Here is a 14,390-nt window from a genome sequence, read left to right as displayed (position 1 = left end):
TAAAAAAGAAAGACAGAAATAGGCCCAAGTGTAAAAAATTTACAACATGATACAGGTGGCATTTCAAATTAAAATGGGAAAATTATGGATTATTCAATAAATAGTGTTGTGGCAATTTGGAATGAAATTAATATACTAGCCTCATAACTTACACCAAAATAAAGATCAGATGGGTTAAAAATGTTGCAATTTTTCTCACCTTATTTTTTGCTATGAAATATTTCAAATATACTGAAAACTACAGGATAATTAAGTAACTCAATCAAATCAAATTACATTTAATTCTGATTTCTCTCTCACTTAAAAAATAAAATAATAGTATGTTACTGACAAAGCTAAAGCCCACTTTCCATCCCTTCTCCAGTCCTCCCTTTACAGAGGTAACCACTATTCTGAAATTAATATATTCAAATGCATGGATGTTTTTATGTACTTTTTAAATATATGTTGTTAAACAATAGTATTCATTAATTTTTTAAAATCTTATGTTTAAGTCTGCAGTTCATGTGTAGGGCTTAAATCCACCTGGAATTTGCCTTACATATGATTTAAGGTAGGGATCTAATTTTTTTTTTTTTTTTTTTTGTGGTACGCGTGCCTCTCACTGTTGTGGCCTCTCCCATTACGGAGCACAGGCTCCGGACACGAGGACTCAGCGGCCATGGCTCACGGGCCCAGCCGCTCTGTGGCATGTGGGATCTTCCCGGACCGGGGCACGAACCCATGTCCCCTGCATCAGCAGGCGGGCTCTCAACCACTGCACCACCAGGGAAGCCCGGGATCTAATTTTTCAATATAAATAACCTATTGTCCAGAAGAGCCCATCCTATTCCTACTGATTTTAATAGTATAGTTTCTATGAGGTTTATTACCATTACCAAGTGTGTATGCTTTTTTGTTTCTATTGTATTCTTCCTTGATACTCATCTTCCCTTTTGTCTCTCCATTTTTTTCCATTTGCTAGAGTGTATTTTAGTCTGACACTTAAACATCTGAGTGTCTAATCAACTCTCCTGAGTGGGATCTGCCATTTCTTACACTCCTTAGTTTTCCTCTTTCTTGATTCCCTCCCTATTGCTAGATGCTCAAGCTCAAATAATCATCCAAGAAATGATAATAGGAAATTCTTCTATGCCTGAAAGTCTTTTTATTCGACTTTTCATATTTGAAAACTGCGTTTGTGGTCCAGTGGTTGGGAATTCTCACTTCCAATGCTGGGAGCCTGGGTTGAGTCCCCAGTCGGGGAACTAATATCCTATAAGCTATGTGGCACAGACAAAAAGAAAAAAAGAAAAGATCGAAAACTGCATTTGTTAGATATCTGATTTCAAAATCATCTTCTCACAACTTTAAGATATTGCTCCATTTCTTTCAGTGTTGCTGATCAGATGATTGATCTGTGACTTGTTTCTTCCTTCTGGAAGCCTGTAAGAGCTCTTTATCTGGTGGTCCAAATTTTCATAAAGTTATGTCTAATTATAGGTACTTTTTAAATCTATTGTACTTGGCATACAGGTCTCCTTAAATCTGAGGTCTTATATCCTTTTTGTCTGTGGCATTCTACCTTCTGTTATTTCTATGATTATTTTTTTCATTTCTATGTCTTTATTTTTTCTCATTCTGAGACTTAGTTGAATGTTAACCCTTTAGAATCAGTCCTCTATAACTCTTAACTTACTATATCCTTCCTTGTGCTTGTAATTCTACTTTTTAAAGATTTTTCTCAACTTTACTTTCTAAGCTCTGCTTTATCACTTACCACTCCTTCTACTTTCATTCTTTCCAAAGTTATTAAACTCCCTTTTCTACAGATAGATGGCCCTTCATTTTTTTTCCTTATTGTATGCTTTTCCCTTTAAAAAAGTATTTCATTACTAGTATATTAATGAGATCTCAAGAGAGAGGAAATGGAAATATGTGTTCAACGTTTAATCTCACAGCAGAAACACATCTTAAGAGCTTTTGACTGCCTTTACTGTTCTTTTTAAAGCATAGAATATGCAATTTATGTTTTTATTTCCTCTTTGGAGAATGATTTTTAGTCTCTAGATAGTATTATTTATACTCTTTATCTTTAGTCAGTAGTTTCTAGTTTTATTGCCCTGTGATTAGTGGCTGCCCTATAGATTTCTTTTTCTATTTTTTTTTTTACATCTTTATTGGAGTATAATTGCTTTACAATGGTGTGTTAGTTTCTGCTTTATAACAAAGTGAATCAGTTATACATATACATATGTTCCCATATCTCTCCCCTCTTGCATCTCCCTCCCTCCCACCCTCCCTATCCCACCCCTCCAGGCGGTCACAAAGAACCAAGCTGATCTCCCTGTGCTATGCGGCTGCTTCCCACTAGCTATCTACCTTACGTTTGGTAGTGTATATATGTCCTTGCCACTCTCTCGCTTTGTCACAGATTACCCTTCCCCCTCCCCATATCCTCAAGTCCATTCTCTAGTAGGTCTGTGTCTTTATTCCAGTCTTACCCCTAGGTTCTTCATGACATTTTTTTTTCTTAAATTCCATATATATGTGTTAGCATACGGTATTTGTCTTTCTCTTTCTGACTTCACTCTGTATGACAGACTCTAGGTCTATCCACCTCATTACAAGTAGCTCAATTTCTTTCTTTTTATGGCTGAGTAATATTCCATTGTATATATGTGCCACATCTTCTTTATCCATTCATCCGATGATGGACACTTAGGTTGTTTCCATCTCCGGGCTATTGTAAATAGAGCTGCAAAGAACATTTTGGTACATGACTCTTTTTGAATTATGGTTTTCTCAGGGTATATGCCCAGTAGTGGGATTGCTGGGTCATATGGTAGTTCTATTTGTAGTTTTTTAAGGAACCTCCATACTGTTCTCCACAGTGGCTGTATCAATTTACATTCCCACCAACAGTGCAAGAGGGTTCCCTATTTTTGGAGTTCAGTGAAGTTTTCTATGTAGTACAGAATATAATCAGTTTTGATAAACATTACATGGATGTTTGAAGAAAATGTGTTTCTATTATATACAAAGTTATGTGCATCCATTCTGTTGGTTAATCCTTTAATTTACTTCTAAATGCTTGATTTGTAAATGACTGTTAGAGAAGCTGTTATCCCAAAACAATTATTTCCATCTTTTCATGTTTTCCTTGAATTTCAAATAGCTTTCTTTTGTTTCCTTTTTAAGTGCTATGTTATTTGTAGTATAAAACTTCATAAAATATATATATATATCCTTATTGTAGATCTACACTTCTGATCAGTTTTTTTAAATTCACTTTGTCAGTAAATGTGCATTTGCTTTGATTTCCCCAAATGTGCTGTTAACGTTGCCACTCTTCCTTTTTTTATTTGTATTTGCTTGATATATCTTTATCTTTTCCATTAATTTTAACCTTTGCTTAGAAATTTTTAACATGTGAATCTTACAGCATATAATTTCTTATATAGCATAGAATTGCTTTCTTATAGCATAGAAAGGAGCATAGAAATCAATTTTGTTGTTTAGACTAGCCTAAGAGTCTTATTTTTCTAGACAAAGAACTGAATGATCTCACTGTTACTATGAGAAGAAATATGTTTGTTTCCATGTTCTCTATTTTTTACACTTATTTTTAGAAAACATTTCTCTTTTTTCTTTTGTTATATCTCTCACTGTGCCCTGGGAAGTGACAGTGCTTGAATTCGCCTGTGTCCCTTACGAATATAAGCAGTTCACTGTCATCACATATACTTATCAGTGTTGGACTGTTTTTTTCTTCCACTTTTATTTAGATATAATTGACATACAACCCTGAATAAGTTTAAGCTGTATAGCATAATGGTTTGACTTACCTACATCATGAAATGATTATCACACTAAGTTAAGTGAACATCTATCATCTCATATAGATACAAAATTAAAGAAATAGAAGAAAAAAATATTTTTCTTTGTGATGAGAACTCTTAGGATTTACTCTCTTAACAACTTTCATATATAACATATAGCAGTGTTAATTATATGTTTATCATGCTGTACATTACAGCCCTGGTACTTAACAGGGAGGTTGTACCTTTTGACTGCCTTCATCCAATTCACCCTACCCCTACCCCCGCCTCTAGTAAACACAAATCTGATTTCTTTTTCTATGAGTTTTTTTTTTATTTGATTTTTGAAGTGTCATTGACCTACAACACTGTTAGTTCCAGTTATGCAACATAGTGATTTGATACTCCTATACATTACAAAATGATCACAATAAGTGTAAGTTACCATACGTCACCATACAAAGATATTTCATAGTTGTTGATTACATTTCCCACACTGTACACTTCATGACTGATTTATTTTGCAACTGGACGTTTGCTTAATCTCCCTCACCTATTTCTTCTGCACCACCCCCACCTCCCCTCTGGCAACCACCTGATTGTTCTCTGTATCTATAACTGTTTCTTTTTTGTTATGTTTGCTCATTTGTTTTTCAGATTTCACATATAAGTGTGCCCATCCATGTGGTTGCAAATGGCAAGATTTCATTCCTTTTATGGCTAAATAGTAGTCTATTATATATTCTTTATCCGTTCATCTGTCAGTGGACACTTAGGTTGTTCCCATATCTTGGCTTTTGTAAATAATGCTGCAGTGAACATTGGGATGCATGTACTTTTTGGATTAGTGTTTTTGTTTTCTTTGCATATATAACCAAAAGTGGAATTGCTGGATCAATATGGTAGTTCCATTTTTAGTTTTTTTTGAGGAACCTCCATACTATTTTTCATAGTGGCTGCACCAATTTACATTCCCACCAACAGAACATGAGAGTTCCCTTTTCTCCACATTCTTGACAATTCTTATTTGCTGTCTTTTTGAAAATAGCCATTCTAACAGGTGTGAGATGATGTCTCATTGTGCTTTTGATTTTCATTTCCCTAATGATTAGTGATGGTGAGCATCTTTTCCTGTGCCTGTTGGCCATCTGTGTGTCTTCTTTGGAAAGATGTCTATTCAGGTCCTCTGCCCATTTTATAATTGGGTGGTTTGTTTTTCTGATGTTGACTGGTATGAGTTTTTTGTATATTTTGGATATTAACTCTTCATCAGATATATTGTTTGCAAATATATTCTTCTGTTTACTAAGTGGCCTTTTCATTTTGTAGATAGTTTCCTTCACTGTGCAAAAACTTTTTAGTTTGATGTATTCCTGCTTGTTTATTTTTGCTTTTATTTCCCTTGCCTGAGAAGACATATCCAAAAAAATACTACTAAGACTGATGTCAAAGAGCTTACTGCCTATAATTTTTTGGAGAGGCTGTCTTTTCCCTAATGTATATTCTTGCTCCCTCTGGCATAGATTCATTGACCATAAGTGTGTGGGTTTATTTCTGGGCTCTCTATTCTGTTCCATTTATCTCTGTGTCGGGTTTTGTGACAGTACCATACTGTTTTGATGTCTGTAGCTTTGTAGTGTAGTTGAAATCAGGGAGCATGATACATCCAGCTTTGTTCTTCTTTCTCAAGATTCTTTTGGCTATTCGGGGTCTTTTGTGTTTTCATACAAAGTTTAAAATTATTTCTTCTGTGAAAAATGCCATTGGTATTTTTAAAGAAATTGCATTGAATCTGTAGATTGCCTTGGGTAGTTATGGACACTTTAACAATATTAATTCTTCCAATCTATGAACACAGTATATCTTCCCATCTGTTTTTGTCATCTTCAATTTCTTTCATCAGTGTCTTACAGTTTTCCAAGTACAGGTCTTTTACCTCTTTAGTCAGATTTATTCCTAGGTATTTTATTCTTTTTGATGCAATTGTAAATGGAATTTTTCCCTTAATTTCTCTTTCCAGTAGTTCATTGTTAGTGTATAGAAATGCAACAGGTTTCTGCATATTAATTTTGTATTCTGCAACTTTACCAAATCCATTGATTAGCTCTAGTAGATTTTTGGTAATATCTTTAGGATTTTCTATGTATAGTATCATGTCATCTGCAAACAGTGACAGTTTTACTTCTTCCTTTCCATTTTGGATTATTTCTATTTCTTATCTGATTGCTGTGACTAGGACTTCCAATACTATTGGGATGTTGAATAACGTGTCTAGGGTGAGTATCCTTGTCTTGTTCCTGCTCTTGTAGGAAATACTTTCAGCTTTTGACCATTGAGTATGGAGTTAGCTGTGGGCTGTCATATATGACCTTTACTATGCTGAGGTTGATTTCCCTCAACACCCACTTAGTTGAGAGTTTTTATCATAAATGGATATTGAACTTTGTCAGAAGTTTTTTCTACATCTATTGAGATGATCATATGATTTTTATTCTTCAGCTTGTTATTGTGGTGTATCACATTGATTGACTTGGGGATATTGAACCATCCTTGCATTCCTAGGATAAATTCCACTTGATCATGGTATATTACCCTTTTAATGTATTATTGAATTTGGTTTGCTGATATTTTGTTGAGGATTTTTGCATCTCTTTTTGGATTGTTTTTTTTTAGTTTGCTCTTTTCTTTTTCTCTTCCTATATTTTGCTATATCTGCTGAGTTTTTCTTGATCTTTCTTTATTCTAGTTCCCACTTGGAAGTTTTACATTATATTTTTACTCTACTAGTGCTTTATTCTTCTTTCAAGGTCATGAATAAAATTATGTAATAGTTCCCCTCATGTACAATGAGAGATTTAACATTTTACTTCCTCCCATTCTTACCCTTGCCACAAACACACACACAAGTGCATGTGCGCATGCACGCATACCACTTTTTTGTCATGATAATCTTGACTTTTAGCTTTAGATCAACGTTATCTTTTTTACATTACTTAAATTTTGTTAAATGATTATTTTAACATGTTCTTTGGCTTAGACCCATGTTAACTTGGGCATATAATCCAAAGCTTTAATAGTTTTTTGGTGATACTTCTTCATTATTAAGTATTTTGCATTTCTTAAATTCATTTGTTTTTTGTTTTTGTTTTTTTGTTTGTTTGGTTTTTTTTGCGATACGCGGGCCTCTCACTGTTGTGGCCTCTCCTGCTGTGGAGCACAGGCTCCAGACGCGCAGGCTCAGCGGCCATGGCCCACGGGCCCAGCTGCTCCATGGCGTGTGGGATCCTCCTGGACCAGGGTACGAGCCCATGTCCCCTGCGTCGGCAGGCAGACTCTCAACCACTGCACCACCAGGGAAGCCCCAAATTCATTTGTTTTTATGATGGATGGTAAGTTTCTGAGTCCTTGCATGACTGTGAAATACTTTTGTGTCTTTGAAAGTGAACAATAGAGCTAGGCTAGTTTTAGATTCTTGGGCAGAAATCTTTTACTTTTAAAAATTAATTGATTATGGTCCACTGCCTTCTATTACATATGGTATGAGAGAAGTCTAGTGTCAATCTGATGTATTTCATTTTAGATGACATGTTTTTTCTGCTTGAAACCCATATAGGGTTTTGTCTTTCCTTTATTATTTAAATTCTTTAGATTTAAATGTATCACCAGGGTTTTTTATGAGTAAGACTTCTTTGTGTAAGTTTGAGTAAGCCCTTTTATTGTGAAAATTCATATTTCCTTTATCTCAGGAAAATTTCCAGTATTATTTATTTGATTGCTCCCCTCCCATCTACTATCTTTTCTCCCACTCAAATTCTTACTATATTGGACCTCCTGGATTTGTCCTCTGTATGCGGGTTCTCCAGAGAACCAATGGGATATATGTATGTGTATGCATACCATATGTATGAATGTATACATATTTGTATATATAAAGAGATTATTTTATGTATATAAAGAGATTTATTTTAAGGAATTGGTTTGTGCAGTTGTGGCAGCTGGCAGGCAAGTCTGAGACTGTAGGCAGATTTCAGTCTGAAAATTCCAGCAGGAGGTTGATGTTGCAGTCTTGCATCCCAAGGCAGTCTGTAGACAGAATTCATTTCTACTTGGAGGACCTCAGTCTTTCCTCTAAATGCCTTCAAGTGATTCGATGAGACCCACCCACATTACCAGTTAACTGCTTTACTCAACATCTATTGATTTTTTTCATTAATTAGTTAATTAATTTGGCTATGTCGGGTCTTAGTTGTGGCACATGGGATCCTTCATTGTGGCACACGGGCTTCTCTTTAGTTGTGGCGCATGGGGTCCAGAGTGTGCAGGCTCAGTAGTTGCAGCACAGGGGCTCTCTAGTTGTGGCATGCAGGCTCTAGAGTGCGTGAGCCCTGTAGTTGTGATGCATGGGTTAGTTGCCCCATGGCATGTGGGATCTTAGTTCCCCCACCAGAGACCGAACGCACGTCCCCAGCATTAGAAGGCGGATTCTTAACCACTGGACCACCAAGGAAGTCCAGCATCTATTGATCTTACATGTTGATTACATCCAAAAATTACCTTCACAGGAATATCTAGACTGGTGTTTGATCAGACCACTGTGCACTAGAGTGCAACCAAGTTGACATAAAATTAACCATCATATCCTCGGAATCACTTTCTCTTTGCTTTTTATTTCTTTTGCCTTTTAGTTTGAATTCTAGGAGAATAGTCTTCTAAAACAGTCTTCTAAATTCACCTGTTTGCTGCTTGCAGCATTTATTGCTTTTTATAAATTTGGTGTTCATGTTTTTATTTAAAAGCAATATTTACTGATTTCATATTTTTCATAGTTATAAACTTTCTATTTTAATTTGAAATATTTTTTGGATAGTTATATATTTTTTTAAACAAATTTAAAATTTTTTTTTTAATTTTTAAAAACTTGTTATTTTTTAACTATTGAGTATTTTTTAAATTTTTATTTTGAAAAATCTCAAAGCTACAGAAAATTTGGAAGAATAGTTTAATTAATATCATTATACTCTTCACCTAGATCATTGTTTTTCACATTTGCCATATTTGGTTTATGTCTTGTCATATCCATGAATCACTTATCATTATTTGGCTAAACCATTTGAGATTAAATTACAGACCTTGACTTCTGTCTAAATAGTTACTTCAGTAATATCTCCTGAAGTAGGGACATTCTTTTACATGACTTAAAATAGTTATTGAAATCAGAAAATTTAAATTTAACATTGATGCAGTACTGTTATCTAAATATACAGTCTATATTCAAATTTTGCCAGTTATTTCAATACTGTCCTATTATAGTAATTTTTTTCTCCAGTCCAGTTTCCAGTCGAGAATTATGCATTGACTTTAGTTACCGTCTAGGAGATTTTTTTTGAAATGATATGCTCTTTCTTGACATAAATCTGTTTTATAGGGAAATATTTAGTGTGCCTCTTCAGAACAAACACCTTCTTTTCATATATATGATGTTTTTTTGTTTGTTTTCTTATCATAAAGAGCAGTTGTATATGTATTCAGTTTCAGGAGTTCAGAATTTGATAAAGCTTATATTAGTCCTTTCAAAAACTTCAAACCCAGGGAAGAGGAAAGGGAAAGTTTGTCTTTTTCTAGTTTTAATATACTCAGTTGATTTACTCTTGACTCTATAACTTCAGAAAACAATTGTGTCTTCCTTTCTTCAATATCATTCTTCAGGAACAATTTTCAGTTGTTATTCACAGTATTTAGAGGGCATTTTGTTAAGCCCATCTGAGAATACAAAGTAAGTGTAAAGTCTGGTTGAATGGGCAATAATCATGTAGAGAAGGCAATTAGAGAGCAGCTATGAGAAATGGGAAGAACTTATGGAAAGTTCAGAGCCTTGGGACTGAAAAGATGCATAAGATTTGCGTAATAGGGAAAAGATTCCTAGTGAGACCTCAGGAGGAATATAGATCGTTAAAGTTTGATTTTAGTATGCCACTATGAAGCATTTTGTAAAACCTACCCCTTTACTTGAATTCTATCAGATTAAAAAAACAGGCAAACAGGCATAAATTGTTCAATTCCTCCACACTAGCAAATATGTCCTAAAGTTTTTAATATTTTGTTATTTTTCATACCTTATCTGTGATAGTGTCCCCTTCTCATTCATAATGTCTTTTGTTTGCTCTGTTCATCAGTCTGGCTAGAGATTGGTTTACATTGTTATCTTTATCATTTCCCTCCTTCTTCTTTCCTTTTATTTTAAGGCCGTGCCATGCGGCATGCAGAACCTTAGTTCCCTGACCATGGATCAAACCCGTGCCCCCTACATTGGAAGCGCAGAGTCTTAACCACTGGACCTCCACGGAAGTCCCCTTATTACTTATATTTACTCTTTTTTTCATACTTCTTTGATTGAAACATTTTATTGATTTTTAAGCTTTTTCTAATTTAATAAATGCATCTGAAGTGATACCTTTATTACTGTTTTAATTAATTAAGCAGGGTTTCAAAATCAGGTTAATTAGGGTATAAGTTGTACAAAGTAAAATTACCTTTTTACTGTACAGTTCTGAGCTTTGGTAAATGTACATATTCATTTACCCACCACCATAGTGAGGTTATAGAACCTCCATCACCCACAAGAATTTCTTTGTGCCCTTTTGTAGTCTGTGCCTCTCCTCAACTCCAGTCCTTGGAAACCAATGGTTTGTTTTATGTCCCTATAGTTGTGTCTCTTCCAGATTGTCATATAAATATAATCATACCATGTGTAGCCTTTTTTTTTTTTTTATCTTCACTGAAAAATTGTTTATTAAGGTGTTAATGTTTTATATAATTGGTTCAATATTTATATAATTTAAAATTCTGAGTTGCCCTTGAATAATCCACATATCTACAATACTCACATGTATATAAACTACATATTTCCTGATATTTAACATAGACTTCTCTAACTTCCATTTATCAGACAAATACAACATTAATCTTTCAAAGCTACACCTTCAGGAGTTCACAAATTCCTATTTCTTTGAGTTTTTTTTATTATACTTGAACATTCTTAAAAGAGGAAGCTGAAAGCCCCAAACCAAAAGCCTTAATCTGCCTTTCACAATATATATGTGTATCAAATCATCATGATGTACACTTTAAATATCTTACAACTTTGTGAATGACACCTCAATAAAGCTGGAAAAAAAAAATGAAATCACACACAAAAAAGCCTTAATCTGAACCAATGTTGAGAAATGGAGCAACGAATAGGATCTTTTATTCATCACACAGAAAAAATACAGAATATATCTAGTAATTTAGTATTGCCTAAAGAGAATATACTTTGTATTTAGAGAAATAAAAGATTAGTTGTCAGGAGTTGCTTTTGGAGAATGATCAATAAGTGTCTTATCAATGGTCAGATACTGATATCAGGGACCATCGCCTCTTGCACGCATTAGACTTCGTACTTCCAGCTCCTTTAACCGTAATTCAGCTTTTTCAGCTTCAACTTGAAGGACAGCCATTGTTCTTTCATAATTCTTTTCAGGACTATCAAAGAAAGTTCGGGCAATCCATCTTGATATAGGATGCTTGAAATATTCCCAGTGCTCTGGGGTATAGCCTTCTGGAATTTCTGCTAACTCAGCTTCACCAATGAATACATTCACCAGAGTTATGCCAATTGCTACTGGAATCCCAGTCAACAAAATGTAGAATTTCATTAATTTCAAAAAACGTCTGTCATAGAATCCAGAAGGCTTGATGATAAACAGTCTTTTCCCATGGTCTCCACTGTGTCGCACAGGAGCGACAGTCTTCGGAAAGTCACGGGTGAGGAAGCCCCCGAATACAAGTCTAGTGTCAAGGCGGCGGCCAGAAAGAGCGGCCACTGCAGAGACCGAAGCCCGCTGTAATAAACTCATGGCCGCCATGGCTACCATGTGTAGCCTTTTGATTTTTGTCTTCTTTCACTTAATGTAATACACTTGAAATTTATCTGTGTTTTTACATGGCTCAGTAGTTCATTATGATCAGACTACTGGCCTGTATTATTCTGAATCTTTTATACTTATTGAGGCTTATTTTGAAGTTTCTTATGTCCTCATTTTTCATCAATGGTCTCATATATACTGGAAAGGAATTCTCTATTTTTTGGTGCTATGTTCTATATACAGCTGCTAGAAAAACTTATTAATTCTGTTGTTCAAATCTTCTACATTCTTACCTCTTAGCCAAAAGAAGTACTAGTACTGCCTGGAATATCTTTTCCATTTTTCTTTGTTTTTATACCACTGAATCATTTGGTTCTAGGTGTGTCTTATCTGAGCATCATAAAGCTGGATTCATTTCCCTAATTCCATTCTCATATTTTTTAAGAAGTTAGTTTAACACATTTGTATTTATTGTAGACATAGGCACATTTGATTCGTTTTTACCATTTTATTTTGGTTTTGTTTAATTTTTCTTTCCTTTTTTCCTCCTTTCATGCTATCTGTTGAACTTATATTCTTTTCTGCTTTTTTATTTCTCCTCTGCTGGTTTGGAAACTGTAACTTTATATTCTGATCATTTTAATCATTACCCATAAATTTTAATATACATAAGTACTATCGTATTTTCTCATAAATTTTAAAATCATTTATCCTATCCTCTACCTAAGCAATCTTTGCAGGTTTATCTCCCACCTTTCTTAATAATTTTTTCCAGAATTGTAATAACATCTTTGAGTTTTGTTGGTTTTATTTTTAAAAAGATTAATTTGATTTCTGTGCTCAGAGTTACATCTTATGTCCCATGCTTTCCCTCAATGTTCAGTTTTTTCCTTGCTTTAAGAAGTAGCTATTTCAACAAACATGTCTAGCAGGTAAACTAGATCTTATAGGCCTAAAAATACCTTTATTTTGGCCTTACTACTTAATGGTACATAGTTTTAAATGTTTAGGTTGCAGTTGTTTTTCCCTCAGTACTTTGAAGATATTCCTCTATATCTTCTAGCATCTTTGGATACAATAAGAAGTCTGCTATTTAATTATTATTTCTTTACAGCGAATCTTTTTTTCTCTCTAACAGTATTAAGATTTTCTTATCCACCTTGATTCTTACATTTGCTCTATGTGGGGGTTGAGGTGTGGATTTATTTTCATGTATCTTTCTGTAGATTTAATGGTGATGATGCTTTCAATCTTAGATATCACATTGATCTTTAGTACCAGAAATATCTCAGGCACATGTCTAAACATTGCTTATCTGCCGTGCCTTTTATATTCTATTTCTGAAATATCTGTTTTGATAGATGTTAGAGCCTGTTTCCTCCATGACTGTTAGTAGCTGTTTCACAATTTTCACCTCTCTGTATCTCACTCTTTGTGAATTCCTTAATCCTGTTTTCTAGTTTACTGTCTTTTCTACTATATCCAGTCTAGAATTTCTACTGTATGCTACGATTTTCTTTTTCAACTAACATATTTTCATCTCCAAGAATTTTTGTTGTATTTTTACATATACATCTACTCTTATCTTTTCTTTTGACTTTGTTTTGTATTTTCTTTTTATTTTTATAGGTGTGGTTTATTCAGTATTTCTTTGTGAATTTTAAACTCTTATTTTTAAGATGTTTTCTGATTCCTCCAAGTATGTATTTGTTCTTGCATACTTTTTTCTTTTTTTAACTTTACATACTCTTTTTAAATTTTTATTTTGTAGTGGACCATAGTTGATTTACAATGTTGTGTTAGTTTCAGGTGTACAGCAAAGTGATTCAGTTATACATATACATGTATTATTCTTTTTCAAATTCTTTTCCCATTTAGGTTATTCCAGAATATTAAATAGAGTTCCCTGTGCTATACAGTAGGTCCTTGTTGGTTATCTATTTTACATATAGTAGTGTGTATATGTCAATCCCAAACTCCCAATTTATCCCTCCCCACCCCACCTTTCCCCTTTTGTAACCATAAGTTTGTCTTCGAAGTCTCTGAGTCTGTTTCTGTTTTCTAAATAAGTTCATTTGTATCATTTTTTTAGACTCCACATATAAACGATATCATATGATATTTGTCTTTCTCTGTCTGACTTACTTCACTTAGTATGATAATCTCCAGGTCCATCCATATTGCTGCAAATGGCATTATTTCATTCTTTTTAATGGGTGAGTAATATTCCATTGTGTATATGTAACATCTTCTTTATCCATTCATCTGTCAATGGACATTTTGGTTGCTTCTGTGACTGGGCTGTTGTAAACAGCTCTGCAGTGAATGCTGAGGTGCATGTGTTTTGTCCAGATATATGCCCAGGAGTGGGATTGCTGGATCATATGGTAGCTCTATTTTGTTATTTAAGGAATCTCCATACTGTTCTCCATAGTGGCTGTACCAATTTACATTCCCACCAACAGTGTAGGACGGTTCCCTTTTCTACACACCCTCTCCAGCATTTATTGTTTGTAGACTTTTTGATGAGGGCCATTCTGACTGGTGTGAGGTGATATCTCATTGTAGTTTTGATTTGCATTTCTCTAATAATTAGCAGTGTTGAGCATCTTTTCATGTGCCTGTCAGCCATCTGTGTGTCTTCTTTGGAGAAATATCTACGGAGCTGGAGGAATTGGGCTCCCTG

The 14,390-nt window shown here is 34.4% G+C and overlaps 2 protein-coding genes across 15 annotated transcripts in view; one reads left to right on the top strand and one right to left on the bottom strand.

Moving 5' to 3' along the window:
• Positions 1–14,390, top strand: part of MBD5 (methyl-CpG binding domain protein 5) — a 405,239-nt gene that overhangs the window by 204,801 nt on the left and 186,048 nt on the right. The gene's annotated exons all lie outside the window — the stretch shown is intronic.
• Positions 11,017–11,704, bottom strand: LOC117312980 (NADH dehydrogenase [ubiquinone] 1 beta subcomplex subunit 5, mitochondrial). Its single transcript, XM_033860208.1, has one exon. It carries the CDS (start codon positions 11,702–11,704, stop codon positions 11,201–11,203), a length of 504 nt encoding a protein of 167 aa, XP_033716099.1. The 3' UTR covers positions 11,017–11,200.

The sequence above is a fragment of the Tursiops truncatus genome, chromosome 7, assembly GCF_011762595.2.
Source record: "Tursiops truncatus isolate mTurTru1 chromosome 7, mTurTru1.mat.Y, whole genome shotgun sequence".
Lineage (NCBI taxonomy): Eukaryota > Metazoa > Chordata > Mammalia > Artiodactyla > Delphinidae > Tursiops > Tursiops truncatus.
Note: the sequence above shows the minus strand (reverse complement) of the source record. Positions and strands in the feature narration are given on the sequence as shown.